This window comes from Saimiri boliviensis, chromosome 16, assembly GCF_048565385.1.
Source record: "Saimiri boliviensis isolate mSaiBol1 chromosome 16, mSaiBol1.pri, whole genome shotgun sequence".
NCBI classification, from domain to species: domain Eukaryota; kingdom Metazoa; phylum Chordata; class Mammalia; order Primates; family Cebidae; genus Saimiri; species Saimiri boliviensis.
The window spans coordinates 1,427,822-1,452,325 of record NC_133464.1 but is presented as its reverse complement, the minus strand read 5'-3'; the positions used below and the strand labels follow the sequence as shown (position 1 = coordinate 1,452,325).

General features: G+C 48.8%; 1 protein-coding gene across 3 annotated transcripts in view; it reads left to right on the top strand.

The window, feature by feature from the left end:
• MCF2L (MCF.2 cell line derived transforming sequence like) overlaps window positions 1–24,504 on the top strand; it is a 208,262-nt gene that overhangs the window by 5,988 nt on the left and 177,770 nt on the right. For all 3 annotated transcript variants that reach the window (XM_074387426.1, XM_074387424.1, XM_074387422.1), the window contains exon 2: window positions 2,862–3,034. In XM_074387426.1, coding sequence (XP_074243527.1) covers window positions 2,866–3,034 — 169 coding nt within the window. In that variant the 5' untranslated portion in view covers window positions 2,862–2,865. The remainder of the gene's footprint in view (window positions 1–2,861; window positions 3,035–24,504) is intronic.

Below are 24,504 nucleotides of genomic sequence, written 5' to 3'. Positions count from 1 at the left end.
ATAAGTCTTGTATGTCTGCGTATTCCTGTATTGGGTGCGTATATATTTAGGATCTTTAGCTCTTCTTGTTGTTGCATTGATCCTTTTATCATTATGTAATGTCCTTCTTTGCTTCTTTTGATCTTTGTTGCTTAATTGTAACTTCTGCTTTTTATTTATTTATTTTAACTCTCTGGTTGGTTGGTAAATCTTTCTCCATCCCTTGTTTGGAATCTTTGTGTATCCTTGAATGTGAGATGGGTCTGGATGCAGCATACTGATGGGTTTTAGTTTTTTATTCAAATTGCCTGTCTTTGGATTGGGGGATTTAGTCAATTTAAATTTAGAATTAATAATAATATATGTGACTTTAATACTGCCATTTAATATTAACTGGCTATTTTGTCCATTAGTTGATGTAAATTCTTCATTATATTGATGCTCTTTTTGATAATTTTTTTTAGAAAGGCTGATACTGTTTGTTCCTTTCTATGTGTAGTGGTTCTTTCAGAAGCTCTTGTAAAGCAGGCCTGGTGGTGATGAAATCTCTGAGTGCTTGCTTATTCACAAAAAAACTTTACTTTTCCTTCACTTGTGAAGCTTAGTTTGGCTGGATGTGAAATTCAGGGTTGCAAGTTCTTTTCTTTAAGGATGTTGAATATTGGCCCCCACTCTCTTCTGGCTTGTAGGGTTTCTGCTGAGAGATCTGCTGTGAGTCTGATAGGCCTCCCTTTGTGGGTAACCTGACCTTTCTCTCTGGCTGCGCTTAGTATTTTCTCCTTCATTTCAACCCTGGTGAATCTGACGATTATGTGCCTTGGGGTTGCTCTTCTTGAGGAATATCTCTGTGGTGTTCTCTGTATTACCTGGAGTTGAATATTATCCTGCCTTACTAGGCTGGGAAAATTTTCCTGAATAATATCGTGAAGCATATTTTCCAGCTTGGATTCATTCTCTTCGTCACATTCAGGTACACCTATCAAGCGTAGATTAGGTCTTTTCACATAGTCCCATATTTCTTGGAGACTTTGCTCATTCCTTTTTATCCTTTTTTCTGTAATCTTGTCTTCTAGTTTTATTTCATTGAGTTGGTCTTCGACCTCTGATATCCTTTCTTCTGCTTGATCAATTCGGCTGTTAAAACTTGTGCATACTTCACGTAGTTCTCGTATTGTGTTTTTCAGCTCCATCAATTCACTTATATTCCTCTCTAAATTGTGTATTCTTGTTGACATTTCGTCAAATCTTTTTTCAAAGTTCTTAGTTACTTTAGATTGGGTTAAAACAAGTTCTTTTAATTCACAGAAGTTTCTTATTATCCACATTTTGAAGCCTGCTTCTGTAATTGGAACACACTCGTTCTCCATCAAGCCTTGTTCTGTTGCTGATGAGGAACCGTGATCCCCCGCTGAGGGAGAGGCGTTCTGATCTTGGGTATTCTCAGCCTTTTTTGGCTGTTTTCTTCCCTTCCTTGTAGATTTATCCATCTGTGGTCTTTATAATTACCGTCTTTATAGTTGGGTTTCTGAGTGGACGTCCACCTTATTGATTCTCAGCGCCGAAATCTGAGCAACCCACTGCGCCGACTAAATCAGCGGCGTTAAGATTGACGGTGCTTTTCTGACTCTGCACCAAGAACCGTCGCTCCGAGGCGCCGGCAAAACCGCCTCGCCGGTCACAAGAGTCGCGCTGGCGACCCGTGGGGCTCCTCCGCTGGGAATCTCCGGGTGCGTGAGCAACAAGAATTCATGTGAAGGTGTGGCGTCCTCTCCTTCTTTGCGCTTTCACTGGGAGCTACAATCCCAAGCTGCTAGTGATCAGCCATCTTGGATCTCTCTCGTCAATACCTTTCTTTTTAATTAATTTTTTTTTTTTTTTTTTGAGACAGAGTTTCACTCTTGTTGCCCAGGCTGGAGTGCAATGGTGCAATCTCAGCTCAGTGCAACCTCCGCCTCCCAGGTTCAAGCGACTCTCATGCCTCACCCTCCTGAGTAACTGGATTACAGGTGCCTGGTACCACGCCTGGCTAGTTTTTGTACTTTTTAGTGGAGACGGATTTTCACCATGTTGACCAGGCTGGTCTTAGACTCTTGACCTCAGGTGATCCACCCGCCTCGGCCTCCCAAAGTGCTGGGATTACGGGCGAGAGTCACAATACGGTTTATTTAAGTATCACTGCCATCTTTATTCCTAGGAGGGGTCCTGCCGGTGTGACGCTGACAGTGGGAAGTAGTAGTGAGCCACACGTGTGCGGACGGCAGCAGGGACAGGCACCGTGTCACTGCCTGTGCGGGCAAGGGCTGCCGGAGGCTTCGGTTTGAAATGCTTCTGCTTGTTTTCTCTTTACATTTCAGGTTCTTCCCAAAAACTTCTTGTAGGTTTCTTTGCCAAATTTTCCGTGAGGAATTATGCGCTAAAGTTTCTGGAGCCTGGAGGACATTCTCTGCTTAGGGGATTTAAACGTGTTTTAGGTAATCTGAGTAAGCACTCAGCACTGACTTGGAAAGGTTACCAGTTCCGTGAATTAGAGGCTGGAACCTGGAGAATTCGGGACTTCTGTGTCCTTGAAACAGGAGTGTACATGTCAAGGGGAAAACCTCGTTTGTTTTTTTTTTTCTTTTCTTTAGCAGCAGAAGTCAACAGTGTTTTGCTCTCTTTATGTCAGTGTTACAGTTATGGAAGACAGTTTCTTGTTTCAGTGAACACTGAGGAGGTAGACATTCACTGGAGAAGAAAGAATTTAATTTCCGACATACCATCTCCACTGCAGAATAAATACCACGGGAGGCTGTAACTAGTTACTTCGGGTTTGTTCCGAGAATCAGTTCTTAAGTCTCTGCAGCATGACCTCACTGTCCTTTTAAAATCTTTCCGCCCTGCAGCCTCATGTTTGACTGCTGGAGATTTATCCTGTGCAACAGACCTGGAAGCAACAGTTACTCTTCCCCACAACAGCCCGATGAGGCCAAAAAGGAGGAAACGGATCACCAGATCGACGTGTCTGACGTCATCAGGCTTGTTCAAGACACACAGGAGGCGCCGGCCATGGCTGCAGGTAGGTGCCTGGTGCTGCGGCCTCATTTCATCTCATGGCTCTCACTGCTGACGGGGCCTGTGATGTCCTTTGCTATTCTGGTCCTTTTAGAGATTGATATGGTTTAGATCCTGGGGACGCGTGACCCCCCAGGTGTCAGGTTGTGGGAGGGCTAAGAATGGGTTCACGTGGCTTTTACCTGCCCAGGTCCACGTTGGGAAGACTTGTCTCAAGATGTGTGGTCTCTTATCTAACTTGGTATCGGGTGTCTAAGTGGGTATTTTAAAACGAGTTTGGCTCCGGTTAGAGATCATGAGAAATGTTTCTTTGGGTTCCAAATAAAGCCCAGTGTACCTGAAGGGAACAATTTATAGGCTTTGCTTCATGCTTTAGAAACAAAAGAGCTATTGTTTGAATTTGCATTTGGTCACATTAACATGGCAAAGCTTCAGCTGGTCGTCAGACCAGTGCCCCCACCAAGACATCTGGAATTGGCTGCACCCCGAGGTGAGAGCCGGGCAGACCTGTGGTGTGAGTCGCCTCCCCGAGCTCGGCTTGACCTCCCGATCCAGGCCAGGAGATGCTTTCCTCTCCAGCCCCCGCCCCCACCACCCGTCTGAAAGTTCTGCACGTATTTTCAAACCTGAGCACGGGGCTGAGTTCTCTTAGTTTTGCCTGCATTTAATTACGTGTTGCCATTTCTTCCCAAACTGATTCCAAAAGTCAAGTTTTCACTACAGAAAGCCAGTGTGGGCACTCGCCACCGAGGGCAGGTGTGGATTTGGTAGCCGAGTGCTGGCCTGGCACTGCAAATCCATCCTGTGGCTGGACAGGACGTGTAGGCTTCTGGCGCCAATGGGGTGGCTGCCGAGCTGAGAAGGGATTTTGATAATTCTGCTGCCTGCTCTAAATCAGGTGCTTTTCTGAACCTTATCCTAAGCTGGTATTTGCACTGACTGGTGTGGAGGCTTGCTGGGTCAAGGCATCATTCTGAGACTTTCGCCTTCTGAGTCCACCCTGTCCCCATCCCACAGCTGCCGCCCTGAGGGCTGGTACTGGAGAGTTCGTCCGTTTCGTGTCTGCAGGTGAGACCCACCCTGGCCTGTCTTCAGCTCAGCTCTGTGTCTCTACTGCTGTAGAAAGACTCCACCTGGTGACTGCCGGTGTCTGTGGCTCCCTGGCCCAGTGGTTCCTGGCTACGACTTCTGTAGACTCGTGCACCTGGAAATGCAGGCTGCTCGGTTAGAGTTGGCTGACTGGGGGGTTGCGTCTTGGTATAATCACCGCAGCCAGGTCTGTGCTTAGTTTTGTGGGACCGAGAATTTGGTTTCCATCACTTCCCTTGTCAGTGACTGTTGCGAACGGCAGGCTGAAGTCTGAACCTCCCGGGACCTCTCCCGGGTTGAGAACCAGGTGTTCTCATTATTCCCTGGTACACCGCCTGCTTCTCTGCAGTGTTCACACCTAAGAAACCCTGTGAGCAAGGAGACAGCTACTTCCTACGAGAACGAAGCGGGAGCTGTCAGGACCATGACACGGCTTAGCGGTTGCGCTGGGGGCTTCAGAGGGGGCTGGGAGTGAGGGGCTACTCAGTGCTGCAGACACCTGGCTGCCTGACCTCTGCGACTGGAAGGTCGTCAAGTCTTCCTGCGCTCAGCATGGCTGTGAATTAACTGCCCGTGGCTGCTCAGAATCTGGCCATGGGCACTGGTGCCTTTCCCCAAGCACCCGAGCCTCGCGTGGACCAGCTGTGGGGACTGAGGGAGCTGGCTGCGGTTAGGGCTAGGGTTAGTTTTAGGATTAGAGGTTAGGGCTAGAAGTTAGGCTTAGGGTTAGGGTTAGGGTTAGGTTTAGAGGTTAGGGGTTAGGGTTAGGGGTAGGGGTAAGTGTTAGGGGCCGGGTTAAGGGTAGGGGTTAGGGTTAGGATTAGGGTTAGGGTTAGGGTTAGGGTTAGGGTTCAGGTTAGGATTAGAGGTTAGGGTTAGGGTTAGAGGTTAGGGTTAGGGTAACAGGTTCGGGTTTTGGGTTAGGAGTAGGGGTAAGTGTTAGGGGCTGGGTTAAGGGTAGGGGTAGGTTTTGGGTTAGGGCAGCTTTCTGATCATGCTCAGGGAACCCTCCCAACTGACCTAAGTGCTCTGATGTTTCTCAACGTACCAAGCTTTCCCGGGCTCAGGAGTGCACGGGGTCAATCACTGGCTGTATAGCAGGACCTGGTCCTATGCTCCGGCTTTTTCTCTTTCCCCGATTGTCCCCCAAAGCTTGAGTGATTGAGAAGCCTCTGCACCATCGTGGCCAGCAGTGGCAGCAGCCAGGCAGCTGCGGTGAGGAGCCCGGATGTGTGGCTGGTCAGAGCACCCCCACTCTGCATGCCGTGGCTCTTAGTAATGTCACATCTGACTTCTTCCTCTGCAAACTCACAAAACGTCTCTGATCCCTGAGTCCTTGAGGGCCAGGGCTGGCTTTACCGAGAAAGCTCTTTAGGCCGCTTCCCTCCACCCTGGCTCCAAGGGATTGAAAGATAATCTGCTTAGCGTTCTGAGTGGGGAAGCCCTTCTGGCCGTCCTTGCCATGTTTGCTCTGTGGAAACAGGGACGCTGCGTGGACTGTGGCCTGCGGGGAAGCACACCGGCTCTCGGGCCCTGCCTGCACCACGCCTGCTCTGTGTCCAGGTCATCTGGGGGCCTTGGCAATGTCCTAGCCCAGCTGGCTGGACACTGTCGCTGGTGATCAAACTTGTTTGTTTCGCGACAATTTTGAAATCAGTAATAGGGTTTTTTTTAATTGTCGTAAAATAGACACCCCATGAAATTTACCATTTTAACTACTTTTAAGTGTACAGTTTCCTGATGTTAAAGTCACCACCTTCCATCGTCAGAACTTTCTCATCTTCTCTGAAACTCTGTCCCCATTAGACACCCACTCCCATTTCCCTGCGCCCAGCCTGCCACCCGCCACCCTTCTTTCTTTCTCCGTGAGATCGACTACTAGGGACCTCATGTGATTGGAGATTCTCACCTCAGCATCACGTTCTCAAGGTTCATCTGTGTTGCAGCGTGTGACACAGTTTCCTTCCCTTTTACAGCTGAGTAATATTCCACGATGTGGGTGCCACATGTGTTTATTCATTCGTTTATCCATGGACGCCTGTTTCACAGCTGCCTCTGCTGTCGTGAATAACGCTCCTGTGAACATGGTGCACAAATACCTGTTTGGGCCCCTGCTTTCAGGCCTCGGGGCTGCCTCCTCAGAAGTGGAATTGCTGGATCATACGAGTATTTGTTTTGAATCCATGATAGAGGGCGATTCCTCCTGTTCTATCTTTGTTTTCCTGCTGGGCAATGAACTGAGTCCTATCCAACTTCCACGTTCCCACTCAACAGACACGTGTCTTCGAGGTCACGAGAGTCCTGGGCCGTGCTGGGTAAACACTGAGGAGCTCATTTCCAGCTCGCTGTGGGCGGTCTGTAGCTGCTCTGTTTGCTCTTGCTTTCCTTCACACTTCCTCATTTTGACGTGCCGCCCCGACAGTGTGTTCCACCACGTGGTTCCAGCGACTTTGCCGTTCACAGTTTCACAGTCAGCTGTGGGGGGACCTCTAATCCGAGGACACTGCACACAGGCCTCCTCAGGGCACTCCACTGAAGGTCAGCCCTCGCAGCTCTGCCGCAGGAGAGAATGGCTGAGTCCCGGCGACCGCGGCCTTTGCAGGGGCTGCAGTTGTGTGTTGGTGAATCTGGCGGGGGAGCATGATCGGGGAAGGTGTGGCTGCAGTCAGCTCCCTGTGGCTTCTGGAGCTCACCCTCTGCAGGATCTGTCTTGCTGAGAAATGCACATTCCCACAGGAACATGCACACATGCTTCTGTACACACATGCTTACATACACACATGCTCATGTACATACATGCTTACATACACACATGCGCACATGCTTCTCTTCACACATGCTTATGTACACACGTACTCATGTACACACATGCACACATGGTGCATTTGTTATATACACACATGCACACATGCTCATGTACACGCACGCACACACTGCATTTGTTACATACACACATGCACACATGCTCATGTACACAAACATGCACATGCAGTGCATTTGTTATATACATACATGCACACATGCTCATGTACACACACACGCACATGCAGTACATTCGTTATATATACAAATGCACACATGCTCACATACACACACACATGTGCATTTGTTATATACACACATGCACACATGCTCATGTACACACATGCACACATAGTGCATCTGTTACATACATACATGCACACATACTCATGTGCACACACGCACAAGGTGAGTTTGTTATATACACAAATGCACACATGCTCACGTACACACGCACACACAGTGCCTCTGTTATATACACACATGCACACATGCTCACATACACACATGCACACATGCTCATGTACACACATGCACACGCGGGGCATGGCGTGCATGTGGAGCTTGCCTGGCTCTCTTCTCCCTGGCAGTGCTTTTCTATCAAAACCCCAGTGCCCACTCCACCGTGAGTGTGTGGCCTTGCTCTTCAGCAGTGCATGATGCGTCTGGCTCCAGTGGGTCAGGCGAGAGCAGAGGCTGGCGGGATCCTGTTGTTCGGCCTCTGTGGAAGAACCTCTGTCATCTTAGAATTGAGGTTGAGAGAGGAAGAGGCTGTGCACACAACATCCTTGTACAGCAGAGGTGAGCCCCCCCACGGCGCAGGGCAGCACCTCCAGCTTTAGGGTGGCTCTCAGGGCCCCCTGTTAGAAACCCCATCTGTCCCGACTGGCCAGTGGTGTCTTTAAAGATGGCAGTGATTTTTTTCCCAGCAAACCTTTGAGCATCACACTGTCCAGGTGCGGGGCAAAGCTCTGTGGATGAAAGAAGGAGGGGAAGACCACCCGTGACTTGGCTTCAAATGAAAGGAGAGCGGCACAGAAACAGACACCTTCGCCGCCTTGGGTGGAGCCGTGATGCGGCTGTTTCCTGCCAGAAGTCTTGGTGTACAGATGATGTCATGGCTGGACCTAACACTTCAATGCTTTACGGTAGAGATTGCACTGGGTTCTGAGGAGGGACCTCATCTCTACCTGGGGGCAGGCAGGAGGGCTGGGAAGGACCAAGACTTGCCCCAGCCTTGAGAAGTGAGGGGCTGTGGCATTCAGATGTGAGTCTCACAGAGGGGTGTGCAGAAGCACTTAGCTGGAGCTGAAAGTGTGCTTTGGCAAAGGCGAAAATGACCACGGGAAACGGATGCTTGGAAGGAAATCGGCTTTTTGGCCATCGGCTGTGTTTCTGGCAAGGGGCGGAATCACAGCTTGGTGGAGGGTGGCTGAGTCCTGGTGACTGCGGCCTCTCAGGGGCTGTAGCTGTGCGTTTGCGAATCTGACGGGGGAAGAGGCGTTTTCTCGGGCTCCTTCTGTGGCTGGCTCTGGCTCTTGTATGCTGACGATGGGGACGGGCTGGTGTTTCTTGCAGCCCACGGAAGGTGTGTTCTTTAACAATTCGGGAGACTCTGGACTTGAAACTTCCTGGTTCTTTGTGCAGTTCTCAAAGCTCCTGATTTTCTTGGGAGATTCACTGCTTTTTCCCTGCATGCCGTTTAGCGTTGCAGAAAACAGCTCTGAGAAGAGGCAATCTCAGCAGCACACCGCGCTGAAGAACCACGGGCGTTGGGAGAATGAGCTCCCCACTGCTCCGCCCCACATCTTTTCTTTGTGGTCCTGTGAGTCCCGGGTGAGACAACCTCCGAAGATGAACGTGCTGTTTGTGGAAAGCGCACTGGCAGCGTGGCTGTCAGTGATTAACTTCCCCTTTCAACCCTCCTGATTCCCCGGCATCTTTGTTACTTGGCCTTTGTGTATTACTCAGGAAGCTGGCAGGAATTCCTAGTTTTTTAAGGGAATGTTTTCAGTGCATATGAACTCTCAGACATTTGCGGACGAGTTGTGTTACTGGTTAACGTTGGAAGCATGGCTGGTATCTGCCCATGCCCGCTGCCAAGGGTGTGGGCATCTCCCCAAGGCCAGGTGAGATGCTGGCATGGGGGCACCTGTGCCTGGAGTGGACCACTGCCCCAGCTTCCACAGAGGCCCCCTGGTCTCCCCAGCACCCTCTGATTCTAGTGTGCCTAAATCGACTGTTCTGAAAGGAATTGGCTGGAGTATTCTTCCTCTTTTAATTAAAGTGAATGTGACCTATTAACCTGAAACAGAAGAGCTGCTCCGAGCTGCTGGAGAGACTCCTCGGGCGAGTGGGAGGTGTCTGGAGGCAGCAGGCAGTTCCTCCCGAGAGCCTCCTCTCCGAGCCCGGGCTGCTGCTGCACGCCCCGGAGCACATGTGATTCTGAGTGCTTCATCAGAAAGTTAGGGGTTTTGTGCCTAACTGCGTGCTCTATAATACCTGCTCTATGATTAAAGTCTGATTTCTCCTCTGAAACAAGTGTGTTTGACATTACAGACTCAAAGGTGAGCATCACCAGTCACCAGCGCACCAGACACAAACGCCATGCTCGTATCTATCCACGAGGCTCTCAGCTTTGCCAAGGGGATCATCTGCGTAGGGGCTTTGCTTGGTTTGAATTGTTCCCACTGCAAAGAAATCCTCTGCTTCCCACTTGCTGTGTCTACTCTGGGTTAGGATTCTGCCCATCTGTCCAGGGCTGCCAAAAACACTGCCCATTCCTGAGGGAGCCCCTATTGCCAGCCTCTCACCGGGATGTCTGTGATTCCAGCAGAGGTCTCAGGGTCTCGTCCACAGCGAGCTGGGGTCCTGCCAGGTCCTCAGGGGGCACTTGGCAACGTGAGTATGTCCTTCGCCTCTGTGTCCACAGACCCGCCTCCCTGCCCAGCTCGGGTTAAAGCGTTGGGTAAAGCGTTGGTCCCATGTGCTGTCTGCAGGGGTTTGGGTCAGGCCTGGCCATTCACACAGGGTTCCGTGCAAACGTCTTCCTCTTCCGCGTGCCACATCAGGAGTGCACTTGGGATGTCCTGCTCTAGTGCAGACAGCGGCACTCAATGCATCTGTCCAACTGAATGGCGTAGTGCTCAGTAGCGTTTGGGGGAGTTTCTAGTAACCAAGGGGATGAATCCCTTGGAATGATCTGATGGAAACAAGAAATAAAAAGGGTTTTGTTTTATTTTGAGGTAGAGTCTGGCTCTGTCGCCGAGGTTGGATGGAGTGCAGTGGCATGATCTCAGCTCACTGCAGCCTCTGCCTCCCGGGTTCCAGCGATTCTCCTGCCTCAGCCTCCCGAGTAGCTGGAATTACAGGCGCCCACCACCACGCCCAGCTAATTTTTGTTGTTTTAATAGAGACGGGGTTTCACCATGTTGGACAGGCTCGTCTTGAACTCCTGACCTCAAGCGATCCACCCACCTTGGCCTCCCAAAGTGCTGGGATCACAGACGTGAGGCACCACGCCTGGTCAAGAAATGAAAAGATTTTACTACCTGAACCTTAGAACTGTATGTGAGAAATCACCAAGACTGACCGGCCAACAAAAACCTGGAAAATAATTTCAGCAAAGGATGGGTGTCGATCTGTGCCTCTCTCTGACAGAGCAGAGTGAAAAGGAGGCATGCCTTCATAGAAAGTCTATATAAAGCTTGCACAGAAAGAGCCTGACCTGTTCAGTGTGAGGAAATGTGATGCTGACCACAGGTCTCTATTTCCATTTTCATGGCCAAAAATTCAAAGCCTGTGGTAGGAATGCCAGTCCTTATCGATAATACTGGAAAATAATTGGTGTGAGTGAAAATCTTCAAATATTTTTAGTTTTCAGTCAGTCATGCTCACTTCTAAGAATTCAAACTTAAAAAATGAAAAAATATTGTCACAAACATTCATGAACAAAGGTGATCATCACAGCTGTTGTTTATAACTGTGACCCTTGCAGGAAGGTAAGATTACAGCAGTTGGGGTTTGGAAATTATTTAGCTGTTGAGATCATAATTCTCCCTGGCACATGTTACACTATAATAAGTGAAATTGCCAGTTACAAAACCGTACGCAGTCAGCAATTTTGTAAACACTCAGTATGTGCAGTTTTGCAAAAGACTTAAGATATGTACCTAAATATAAATGTCTCTAATCATCCGTGTGCCGTGTGCTGTTCTGTTTGTTTTTCTGCATGAGGAAACCTTATCTCTGTCAGAATAAATGTTTCTTAGAACAGGAAATTAGACAAAACCAGTAGACATGAGGGGTGCTGGGGCTTCCTGGCTCCCGGCCCCCCGGTTTACCGCCGACGCCCGTTCTCGGGAGAGCTCTTCTCGCCTTCACCGTCCTGGCGGCTGTCTCCCCGGACTGTGTGCTGGTGACCTGAGGGGTGTTAATTACCCAACAGTTTTCAAGGGGAAAATATTTCATGGGAGAATTCGTCTGAAATTCTGCTGTTGACACCTTGGAGAACTAGCTACGTGTAAATAAAGCCACCGCCAAAATGCAGGCCAGGGAGCCCGGCACTTTCCCAGAATCTAGGGGGTGGGGCTGCCTCTCTCATCCCTGCCCAGGGCCTGGCCCCTCCTGCCCAGCATCAGTGAGTGCAGTGCCTGGTGATGGGGCTGGCGTTGAACCCAGTGGGTCTTCGGGAGCTTGTCCTGGTGGCGGGCGGTGAATGTCAGGGCCTCCCTGGGAGCCTTAGCTCTGTTCTATTTTCCAGAACAGGTCAGTGACTCCAGAAGACTCAGAAGCCGGGTTGGGCCCAAGGTCATGGCCAGAGGGAGTTCATTTGCAGTGACCCATGGCCAGAATGGGTCTGGCTGGCCGGCCCCTGTGTCTACATATGTAGCCATGAGTCCCAGGGTCTGTCTGCAGCCCCGTCCAGCACCATCCATGCGGAGTGTAGACCCAGATGCTCGCCTGCCTCGTGTCCACCGGGCCACGCTCCTCGTCCTGGGTGCCCACTACGTTCTTCTCTCCCAGTGTGGCCACCAGGTTGGCCGTGACCCCTGGATCCTGTGTGCTGCAGGGTCCCCTGGGAATGGCCCACCCATCATGCTCCTCTGAAACCCTCCTCACTTCCAGAGACCTGGGCCCCAGGCCTCGCCCACGCCCCTGCTGTGGTCACCCTCAGGTGTCTGAGCCCTGGACACGGTACCTCATTCGGTCTTCATCTCCGTCCCAGAGGCTGAGTGCGCGGCGGGCCCGCACCTGCCTTTGCTCAGAGAATACCGAGGGCCTCATGCAGCGGTGCCGAGTGACGGCCTGTCCCGGCTTCCGTCTTCCTCCCTTCCAACTTCTTTCCTTCTGGGAACAAATGTGATCTTTGATCACTGAGTTTTCCCTAAATGTTACTGGACTGTGTCATCAGAACTTACACTTCAGGTACCTCAATGAAATGAGGTTCTGTTGAGCAGCAGAGAAGAAAAGGGCTAAATGCAGGTTAAGTGGCTAATCTGCCAAGAATAGGAATGAGGCGAGCTTTGGTAATCCTTTTTAAAAAGAAAAACCAGTGTCTTCATTGAGTAAGTTCTATCACACCCTCACCAAGTGTCCCATGGCCCGAGCCCCTTGCTCTGTGAAGTTTCCCATGACCCGGCCAGCAGCTGCATCCTCGGAGTGTCAGTTCACATGTGTCTCTGTCGCCTGGGTGTAGTTGATTAAGAACCGGAGCCAGCTCGGGGAGGGCACCTTGCTCTGCAGGCAGTTTCAGAGTGGTGCTCTGCGTCTTGGGAGTGGGTGATGCCTGGGCTTCAGTGTCCGGGGACATTGGCAGCCAGGGGTCATTGCTGCTTAGATCTATTAATGTATTCTTTCTTTCTTGATTTTTTTTGAGACTGGAGTCTTGCTCTATCACCCAGGCTGGAGCACAGTGGTGTGATCTCAGCTCACTGCAACCTCTGCCTCCTGGGTTCAGGAGAGTCTCCTGTCTCAGCCTTGTGAGTAGCTGGGATTACAGGCGCGAGCCACCACATGCTGCTAATTTTTGTATTTTTATAGTAGAAATGGCATTTCACCAGGTTGGCCAGGCTGGTCTCCAACTCCCAAAGTGCTGGGATTACAGGCGCGGGCCACCACACGCAGTTGTTAACGTTATTCTTAAGAGTTGCAAATGTTCTCATTCTGTCATTTGTTTTTTACTTATTTGCTAGAAGTCACCTAATAAATGTCCTCACATATATTTTATATCCTTCTTATATTCTTCTTATATAAATGGTTTGTGTCTTTGTCTCTATGTGGCTGTGAGTGTGTGTGTGTGTCTGTGTTTGTATATCTGTGAGTGTGTGTATGTTTGGAGTGTGTCTGTGTGTGATTGTGTGTGTTGATGTATGTGTGTCTGTGTGATTGTGTCTGTGTTGACGTATGTGTGTCTGATGTATGTGATTGTGTGTCTGTGTCTATGTGTGTCTCTGTGATTGTGTGTCTGTGTCTATGTATGTGTGTCTCTGTGTGATTGTGTGTCTGTGTCTATGTATGTGTGTCTCTGTGTGATTGTGTGTGTGTTGATGTAGGTGTGTCTGTGATTGTGTGTCTATGTGTGTCTATGATTGTGTGTGTGTGTCTGTGTTGATGTGTGTCTGTGTGTGCTGATGTATGTCTTTGTGTGATTGTGTGTATGTCTGTTGATGTGTGTGTGTGTCTGTGTTGATGTGTTTGTGTGTGACTGTGTGTGTGTGTTGATGTTTGTGTGTGTGTGACTGTGTGCATGTGTCTATGTATGTGTGTGTGTGGTTGTGTCTGTGTGATTGTGTCTGTGTGATTGTGTGTCTGTGTGTGATTGTGTATGTATATGGCGAACCCAGAACAGAACATTATTCCTCAGCTCACCTGGCAAAACAAAAAGCTTTCGAGAGATGCTTGGCGGTCGTGATGTTGCGGCTGCAGGCATTTTTCAAGGTTATCTGTTATGTCTAACGCAGCTGGCACCTTTCTTCTTGGGGACAAATGTGGTCTTTGATCACTGAGCTGAGGATGAGTTTACTCAATAATTTAAAATGCCTTGGTGTGGGAGGACGGGCGGCTGGTCCGTTTATGGCAAACGTGCATGGCCTCTTCCTCCTTCACGTGTGTGGGGCAGGCGGCTTCTCTCCACGCCTGTCCGTGGGTCGGCTGGCCCTGCTGCCTCCCCTGCCCCAGGGCTCAGTGCTGAGTGTGGCTCTCGGCCGCCCCAGGGATGCTGGGGAAGAATTCAGCCCAACAAATAGATATGTATGCTTTTAGAAATGCTGTTAAAAATGATTTAATCTCATTGTATGCTTTTAAAAATGTATTCAGTTTTGCACTCCATTTCATACAACATGTACAACTTTAAAACATTTATTTTTAAACAGCTTTGTCTTCTGAGCACTGCAGACTGTTTCTCGCTCACTTAAGATGCAGACATGGGGCCTGTGTTCTCTTCCTGCCGAGAATCCAGCAGCCCCCGATGCCTGCAGCTTGAGTCCAGACTCCTCGGTGCTGCGTTGGGACGCAGCCCCGCCAGCGTTTCCAGTCCCTTCTCCCGCCGTGAGCCAGCCTGGGCTCTTTTCTGTTTCCTTTCTTCCCTGTTTTCCTTCTTTCTTTTTTTAGTTTGTAATAATAGACATTTTTTTGCGTGTGGTTAAGAAATCAAAATAATAAGGACGATATGGCTTGAGGATTCTTGCTCCGCACAGGTGGTCATTCCGCCAGGACCTGGCGTGTCCCCCAAGAGGACCTGGACACGCGCGAGCTGACACGCACGTGCTCGCTGTCCTCCCGGCTCGTACACGGGGTAGCACGCAGTAAAGAGCATCCTGCGCCCTTCTCCCTCGCCCTGTCTGGGGACTACTCCACACCCATGAGGAGGCGGCGTCCTTATTCTCTTCACCGTGGACAGTGGCCACACCGCAGTTCCCCTGTGTGTGCGGACGGCGCTGTTGCACTGGTGCAGTTAATAACCTTGGACATACGCCATTCGGCACGCGTACTGGTGGATGGAGTCCACGTTCCCGGAGGCTGAGTCAAAGAACAAAGGCCTATTGATGGTATTCCTCAGGTCCTCACGCACTGGCTCCGTGAGGCGCGGTCACGGGGCGGCCCCCGGTGGGGGTGTCTGATGGGAGAAGCTGATGTCTGTGTCTGACGGCTCCGCCGACCTGACGATGGTGAGCTGCTCTCTCGGAGCAGACTTCCGTCACTTGCATCTCAGACGTGAGACTGAGCTGCTTCTCATTTGTTTATGTGTTTGTCGTTGTTTGCCCGTATTTTAGCTGGATTGCTAATCTTTTAATGATTTCTAGGCGCCCTTCATAAATTAGGGAGTTTAGCTGTACTGATTTCAGTTGTAAGTATCTTTTCTCAAACCGTCAATGTCTTGACTTTCGTTTTTTCTTTAGCCATTTAAAGTCTGTGGTCGAATTTCAGTATTTGGGGGCTTCTGGATTTTGAGTCGTAGTTTAAAAGGTCTTCCTATTCTGAAGTTATAAAGGAATTAATCCATTTTTCTGCTACTATTTTATTTCCATTTAAACCTTTGACCCACGTGGATTGATTTTGTCGTCTGGTGTCAAGCATGGATCCAGGTTTGCTCTTCTGGCCTGGACGTCCTAACATCATTTATTAAAATCTCCATGTTCACTGCACCCATTGGCAGTGCCCCTATTCAAATATATTGTGATTTCATACGTATATGAGTCTGTTTCTGGACTTCCTGTTCTGTCTCATGTCTGCTTGCCTTCTGCTTTAGTTACTGGGGCTGGTGGGCTGGCTTCACCACTGTCCTTAGTAAGAGCTTCCCTGGACACTTGCTAGTGTACCTTTTCACATGAACCAAAGTTCATGCTGTTTAATTACATGATTGCATGAACAGATCTGCAAATGATCAATGTTTTCTTCCTTTCTTGTCAATTTTTGTGCTTCCAATGTCACGCCTTGAGTGCCTTGTCCAGTATCTCCTGGACGTGATTAAGTGTTGACGGTGATGTTCGGCTTTGGTGACCCTGCCTTCTGTAATATCCTGATTCCATGTTATACTGGCCTTTGGGCTGGGATGAGTACTTCATTTTTTTTTTATTTTTTTTTTAAAAATTAAAAGCAAGTTTCCCCATATTTATTGAGAATATAAAGAATGGATCAATATTGTCTGTATTTAAGGTGCGCCACGTGGTGTTTGAATGTATGTTTACACTGTGAAGTAAAGGCCCAGTGTCCATCACCTCACAGGGGCACCATCTGTGTGTGCGGTGAGAACACGTAAGAGCTACCCCTGGCCAATTTCAGACATCCAAGACGTCATTGTTAACCACAGTCACCAGGCTGAGCACTAGACCCTGGCACTCATTCGCGAGATGGGCACTTTAGGGCGTGTAATGTCACATTCCACCACCCACCAATTTCCTTCATTCAGTGTCTTAAAAATCAAGAACAAATGTTGAATTTAACAAATGTTTCTTCAATATCTGTGGAGATAATCATCACACTTTTATTTAGGTATGATATTATGAGGCATCACATTAGCGAATATTCACATATTGAATCCTCTGCAACATTGTTGCTGTGTTCCTGGCATAAAACCTGCCAGTCATGATGTCACCCTTGGGATATGATGCTGGATTCTACTGAATGTCTCTTCCTTTCCCTCCTTCCTTCCTTCCTCTCTCCCTCCCTCCCTCCCTCCCCTTCCTGCTTTCTAGTTTGATATTTTTATATAATATGTCCTGTGTCAACTAAGAGTTGAGCTCTGTAAAATATCTAAAGAGGTTTATTCTGAGCCAAATATCCGTGACTGAAGCCGGTGGCACAGCCCCAGGTCCTGAGAACATGAACATGTGCCCACGGGTACTTGGGTTGCAGCTGAATTTTATACATTTTAGGGGAACAAAAGTTATTGGCAGACTTTGGTCAATTCATGTAAGGTAGACATTGGTTCTGTCCAGAGAGGTCAGGGGAGTGGGCTTCTACGTCATAGGTGGATTCAAAGATTTCCTGATTGGCAATTCGGTGAAAGAGTTAAGTTACTATCTATAGAGCTGGCATCAGTAGGAAGGAGTGACTGGGTTAAGGTAAGATTCTCACACTGAAAGACAGCAAGGTTCTTATGTGCAGAGGAAGCCCCAGGTAGCGGGGGTAGATGGTAAACGTCTCTGGTCAGAGCTCAAAGCAAACCCCGTCTCTTAGTTCATCACTCCTGGATCAGGAAAGGACAGGGGATTCCCTGCAGAATGTAGATTTCCCCACAAGAGAGAGCCTTGCTGGGCCATTTCAAAACATGTCAAAGAAATGTATTTTGAGGTTAAATATTTTAATTTCTTTCAAGGCCTGCTGTGTCATGTGATACTGGACTAGAGTCATTTGGAATCTGATGTCTTATTGCTGTAAAGAGTCTGGGTCAGTCTTACGGTCTCTGCTTTAATGTTGATGCTGGTCAGCTGTGCCTGAATTCCAAAGGGAGGCGGGAACACCCCGGCCTGAACCCAGGCCTCCCTCCGGTCAGGGCCGGACCTGGTCTTTCAGGTTTCTGTGGGTTCCCTTTGGCCAAAAGCAGGGTCCATTCGCTCCTTTGTGGGGCTTAGGATTTTATTTCAGGTTCACACCTCATGTTTTGTATTTCAGATGTGACATAGGTCAGTTACCTATTTGACAATCCTCTTTTCTAATAGACTTAATTTTTCAGGACAGTTTTGGATTAACAGGGAAGTTATGATAATGACACAGGCCGTTCCGCGGGTCCCATGCTTCCTAATTCTTAACGCATCAGGGTTTGTGGTGTAGTTGCTGCAGTCCGTGAAGTGGCATGGACACATCATCGACTAAGAAGGCCTGGGCTCTGTTTGGTTTTCCCCGCGCCCCGTTTCTGTTAGGTCCCCTTGGCTGGGACCGTTTCTCAGCGTTTCCTTTTCCCGCCGAGCTGCAAGCCTGAGGGGCGCTGGTCAGGTGCGTGGAGGATGCCCCTCCTGTTGGAATGTGCCTGGTGTTTCTCGCCCTTTAGACTGGGGCTATGCGTTTTTGGGAGAAATGCCAGAGGTGGAGTGCCCTTCCCCTCACGCCGCGTCAGGATGCCCGCTGTCCCCGTGGTGCCGCCTGATGGCCCGGCGGTTCTAGCTGAGCAGGGCAAGCCCAGCGCCCTCCCGGTGGCCCGCCCGGCCCTCCTCCCTCTGGGCGGACACGGGACCCCCGTCGGTTCCTCGAGGCCCGCCTTGGCGCCCTCCTGTTCAGCTCTGACCTGGAGGTACCTCCTCGGGATTGGGAGGTTGTGTGTTTGTAGGTGTCGTTTCATAATATGATTTTCACTTCTCATTTTTGCTGCCGGGGTTTTCTTACGAAGGGTGAAGACTCACAGGCAAGCTGGCTTCCAGGGCCTCTGGACCCCGACGGAGCCTCCCCGGCCCACCCTCCCTGTGAGCTCTGCCCATTCCGCAGCCTCCAGGGCCGTGCCCGCCGCCCTGTACCATTGCCTGGTCTAGGTGGTCGACCCCGGGACTCTGTATCTCTTTGGATAACTTGCCACTTTTTCTAACCGGTGGCGTAATCACTTGAGTACTTGTCTTCACCTACCTGAGTGTTAACTGCGCGGAGCAGGCCTGCCTCGGAGTCCCGGTGCCGTCTTCGTGAGTCCGAGCAGTCACAGACGAAGGGAACACGCTGACCCGGGAGGGCGTCCTCAGGGGAAGCGCTGAAGCTCCCAAACACCCGTTAGGGGCGCGAAGGGTCCCTGGAGACGGCACCGACAGCCCCTTCGAGGGGGGCACTGTTACCACCCTAAAGCTGGGGATGGGATCACAGGAGCATCATCAGAGCATCGTTTTGGGAAGCCAGCTTGGTCCTGGGAGGGAGGGCCGGGGTAACTGACGCACTTCACTTCCCCGTGGGGTTCCCTCACCTCGGCCAGGAGAGGGTGCCGGGGCCCTTGACCTGTCGGGTTGCCTGCGGAGAGAATGTCCGGTGCGGAGAGGGTAGGGAGGGGGCCGCGCCCTGCCAAGGCCACCTTGCAAAACCCAGGCCTGGGGGATGCACGGGTGTGGGGCGCCTCCTAAGCCAGCTGCCTTGGAAGATTCCAGCAAGGAGCAGAGGCAGAGCTGGTGGCTGGCTGTCACTTCTTGTCTTGGTCTCCGGGGAGGTGCTGTGATGTCAGCATAACGGGCCGAGCAGCAGCGCTGTCTGGTGGGGATGCAGGGTTTTCATTCGCTCAGCAAAAGTGGACCCGAGAGTCACCTCGGTAGGAGACCCGGCTGAAGCGCCGGCCCAGACCTTCAGGAGCCGGGACCCCTTTTCCCAGTGAAGGAGCTGGGGCCCCTCGGGTGACACGGATTCTCCAGGCATCTCATCCACCATGTCCCCACCTGTGGGCTCTGTCCTGTGCCGCCGCCACCCGCGCCCCCTCCACGGCACAGGGCCCTGGACTCGCCCACAGAAGCACTGCTGAAAGGCTCTCAGACGTCCACGCTGGCGCCTGCGGTCTGTGGACTCCCCACCCCTCTTACGGTTCCTTCTTTCTCTTTCCTTGTGCTTAGCAACAATTTATTTAATTCAAATTCATTTAAAATGCGTAAAACCACACAATATAACTTTTAATTTTTAGGCATTTTTTTTCAATTATATATTCTTTTTTAAAAAAGACTATCAGGTAATAATTTGCAATTTTTCAAAATATTTAAATGAAATTTTCCTTTCAAAAATGTTAGGAATCACTGTTTTGTTTTTTTTTTTAAAAAAATGGCTAGTGCCTGGGCATGGTGGCTCACACCTGTAATCCCAGCACTTTGAGAGACCAAGGCGAGGTCAGGAGATCGAGACCATCCTGGCCGACAAGGTGAAATCCGATCTCTACTGAAAATACAAAAGAATTAGCTGGGCATGGGGGGCGGGCCCCTGTAGTCCCAGCTACTCAGGAGGCTGAGGCAGAAGGATCACTTGGACTCGGGAGGCGGAGGTTGCAGTGAACTGAGATCGCACCACTGCATTCCAGCATGGCCGACAGAGTGAGACTCCAGCTTAAAAAAAAGCAAATGCCTAGAAACACCTTGAAAAAAATAGGAAGCACATAAAGCACGCAAATTCTGAGAGCAATTGTTATTAAATGGGTGTTCGTTTTTCCCACAAGTTTGTATCTATAGTCTTGTCTTAGCTAGTTTAACATTTGCTCTGAATACTTACTAGAAAGATTTTTAAGTTACACTCTTGGTAACAGTATTCATTCATTTTTATCAGTACCATCTTTAAATCCAAAATGCAATTTTTACATTTATTAAACTAAGTAGACCATGAAATGTATTTGCGATGCAATATCAAATTTCTTCATGCTTCGAAGGACCCCAAAGCCAGTGTAATTTCTCTTCCCTGAAATTTGAAGGCATGGCTGAATTATGCATGTTTAAGATTTCTCTTTCTTTCTCTTCTTACAGTAGACAGGCACACCTCCTTCATGAAATCAGCATTTTCCTGCCTTTGGAGTGACTGGTTTCCCTCGTCTGAGCTAGGTGTCCATGGGAGAGGGTCTGACAGGCACGCCCGTGTTGCCTGGCTGAGCTGCAGAGTGCAGGGCTCAGCGTGGTGCACTGGTGGGAGGGGCATGCGTCTGTGGGTCACGGTTCTGTTGTTCGCTAATGGAAAACACAGAGTTTTTGTTGTTTGTAGTTGGTGCAAAATGCTGAAGAAAACTCTGCACTTGAAAGCCGCTGTGAAGAGTGATGTCTGTGTGTTGCTGCTGGCTCTGTGTGTGTGTGTGTGTGTGTGTGTGTGTGTGTGTGTGTGTGCTGGCGTGCGTCTGTGTGATCAGTTGTCTGATGCTCACGGGGCACATGTGTACCTCTTGAGCTGACCTGTGTTCCTGAGATGTGCTTAAATGCAGAAAGAGTAGAATTTACCATCTGTTGAAGCCAGATGCCTGTGGATGGCGGGTGACCTCAGGACACAGGACAGCATGGGCAAGGACCCTGTGCAGAGCGTGTCCTGGTGCCCTGCTGTTAACGGGCTGCTCTAAAGCTGGAGAGGACATTGCGAGCAGTCAGTCAACAGTAACCCGGTCAGGTTGTGGGTGGGTGACAGGGTGAGGGCTTGCAGGGAAGACCTGACCAAACTCTTCCAGGTGGACGGGATTCAGAGGGTAGGGAGGACAGAGAGCCCCACAGGCTGAGGACACAGATCGGCTCACAACGATCAACGCAGCCGCTCACTCTGCACAAGAGACACTTCTGAAAGAGACAGCCAGAAAAAGTTAAAACAGAAGGATGAACAGGGCAGGCTGGTCAAACCAAGTAAGAAAATGGAGGTTGCAAGTTGGATGCCTAGCAACATAGAATTCAGAGCAAAAAGCTCGAAGGTTAAAGACACTTACATTTATAAAGTCTGAGATTCACAGGGAGGGAATACATGCTGTTTATCTACAAGCATCCAGCAGTGCAGTAATAACTTTAATAAATCAGAGTCTATAGGATTTGTATGGAAAACGACCAGGAACCAAATGACCTCCCACCTCCTGGTCTAGGATAGGTCAAGTACTGAAAAGTCCTGTCAAGACACAGACCACTGAGGGAAGTCGTATAGACTCTGTCAACCTGCAAACACTGGTTCAAAGTAAACCTTCTTTTTGGATATACATGAGACACAATTTCTGGAAAATTGATTGTATTTTGGATGACAGAGACACCCTCAAATTCCCAGGGATAGAAAGAATAGTAGCATTATCCCTAAACATTAATAATAAAATCAAAAGGCCCGTTTCCCTGGAAAAGAAACAAAGCAAAAAGTGCCACTGAGCAGCTCTTGAGTTGGAGGCCATGCCACCTGCAATGGAGGGTTTCTTTCTTTCTTTTTTTTTTTTTTTTTTTTTGATGTTTTTATTGCATTTTAGGTTTTGGGGTACATGTGAAGAACATGCAAGATTGTTGCATAGGTACACACGTGGCAGCGTGATTTGCTGCCTTCCTCCCCCTCACCTGTATCTGGCATTTCTCCCCATGCTGTCTCTAATGGAGGGTTTCTTAAAAGCATGACACACAACGTATCGAATCTATGGAACATGGCAGGAGGGACTGCCAGGAAGATTCTGTCAATACCCGTATCAGTAAAAATGTGAAAAGGATACCAATACCGACATAAAAATGGGAGAAAAAGAACAATAAGACAAAGCAAAAAAAGTAGAGAGAAGCAGGAAATAATGATAGAAATAATAAACATAATGAATCCAAAAGCTGTTTTGAAAGAGGCGGACGAGGCCCCAGCTCACAGTGAATGGTGGAGGAAAAGGTCCCAGAGGCGGAGCGGGGAGCGCAGGGGCTGGGAGCAGCCTCTGCCAGAGGACAGTTGATCCGGTAGTAGGTTTTGTACAACCAACCACAATATGTTTGAAAGCATTGAAGAAGTGGATAGTTGTTCAGAAAATTGCAACTTTCCAAATTTGATCCCAATAGAGCCAAAGTCTCCTAGAATAAATGGGGAGCGCCAGGCTGGATTATGTCTCTCGGAAAGTCTTCCAGATCTCTAAAGGTCATGCGGTTTAAACGCAAACTACTTTGGAAGGTTTTCTTTTCCTGTCCTCTAATGTCACTTTAGTGATTTTAACATTGATCCCCAAGCCTGGCAACATAGTACTTTGGAAAAATAAACTATGGACTAATCTCATTTCTCAGTATTGAAGTAAAAACTTAAAGCATTCACAACACATTAAAAAAAATAGTGACAATTAGGGGTTTATTCAAGGAATGCAAAGATGGTCAACATTATATCCATTATTGCACAGGGAGAAATCATATAATAAGTTTCACAGAAGTGGGAAAAGCACGTGACAAAATGCAGTGCCTATTTATGGTAAAAGAAATCCGGTTACACAGGAATTGGCAGACACTTTTTTCTGTAACTTTTCATTTTGACAATTTCCCATGTACAGAACAATGGCAAGGGTAGCACAAAGAATTCCCGCACATAAGACACTCTGATTCCTTAATTTGCTTTCTTCTCTCTCATGTACGTGTTACACAAATACGCATTATTATTTTCTGGGTGTTGGAGAGTAAGCAGCAGACAGAGTACCCTTTTATCCCCATGAACTTCAGCATTTGCTTCTTAACAAATATGTTTGTTCTCTTATAAAACTAGAGCATAATTCTCCAAACTGTTAGGTTGGTGCAAAGAGAATTGTGTTTTTTGCCATTCAAAGTTAGAGAATTAATAAAGTTACTTTGAATGGCAAAAGACACGATTCCCTTTGCACCAACCTATAGGTAATTAACTTCAATACACACTCTTCTCTGATCACCGCTGTTTTGTATGATCCAGAGTTTATGAGTTTCCTCCCAAATGTTCTTTAAAGCGAAAGAAAATTTTGGAGCCCGAGAGCGTGGAGCCGGAGCTGCATCTGCGTGTCCTGGGTTCCAGCCCCGTACTCTGGAGCCGCCCCTTCACATTTCCTTGTTTCATGACATGGCCACTTTGGAGAGGACAGGCCCGCTATGTTGTAGAACATTCCTAAATTGGGGTTGGCCTAATGTTTGTTGTTAAATCCAGGCGATGCATGTTTAGCCCAGAAATGCTGATGTGTTCTTCCCAGCGCGTCCTATCAGGAAGCACGCGAGGCCGGTTTATCCCCTTACGGGTGGTAAATTTGACGACATGGTTAAGAAGGGAGAGCTTCCGAAACGTGACCTAAAAATATGCACACACATTATCCCCAAAGCCAGCATCCTACTCAGCAGGAAACGCTGGAAGCTTTCCCACTGAAGCCGAGAACAAGAGAAGCTGCCCACGCCCCCCTACTACGATGTGACATCGCTAGAGTGCTCCCCCACGCAGGTGGGCTGCAGAGACCACAGAGACTCCGGAGCTGACCTTTTCCTTTTCATCATCTCTGTTTTCAGTTTCTCTGTATGTGGTTGCTATATTTCTGGAAAACCCAAAAGAATCATTGGATAAAACACTAGAAAAAATAAGAGGATTAATAAATTTTGTACCCTGCTGCTTAACATGTAGAAATCATATGTGGGAACAAAAACCAAGGAGAAGATGTAATGGGAGAGATAATATTTCTAGTAGCAAAAATAAATTCAGTTTTTAGGATTCTCCTTTAATAAACGCCGATATGAGGAAAACCATAAAATGCTCCTGAGACACAGAAGGCTCGAACAAATGGAAAGGTGTATGATCCCTTTAGAGAGGAACGCCCCACCTTACACAGACGTCCGTTCTCCCTGAATTAATGCATACACGTCATGAGCCCCGATAAACACATGATCTTTTTCTCCCCTCAGGGTGCTCAACAAGTTGATTATAAAACCCACTCAGAGACACAAACATGAACACCTATGAAAACCCTGGAGAGTGTCAGAGGAGAATGGGGGCCCCAGGTGTTACAATTTGCTATTAAGTCTTTTCAGTGAAAACGGTAGGGGGTCCTGGCATAAGAACAAGGACAGGTGAATGGAAGAGAATAAAAGTCCAGAATAAACCAGACCGTACGAGGAAGACCCTTGTAGCTCAAGGTAGCTCATACATTTTGTGCTGGAAAAGACCGTGGTCATCGCTGCTGTTGGGATAACTGGATAGCCGCGTGGAAAAAGATGAGTCAGGTTGTCTTCGCCCCCTGCAACT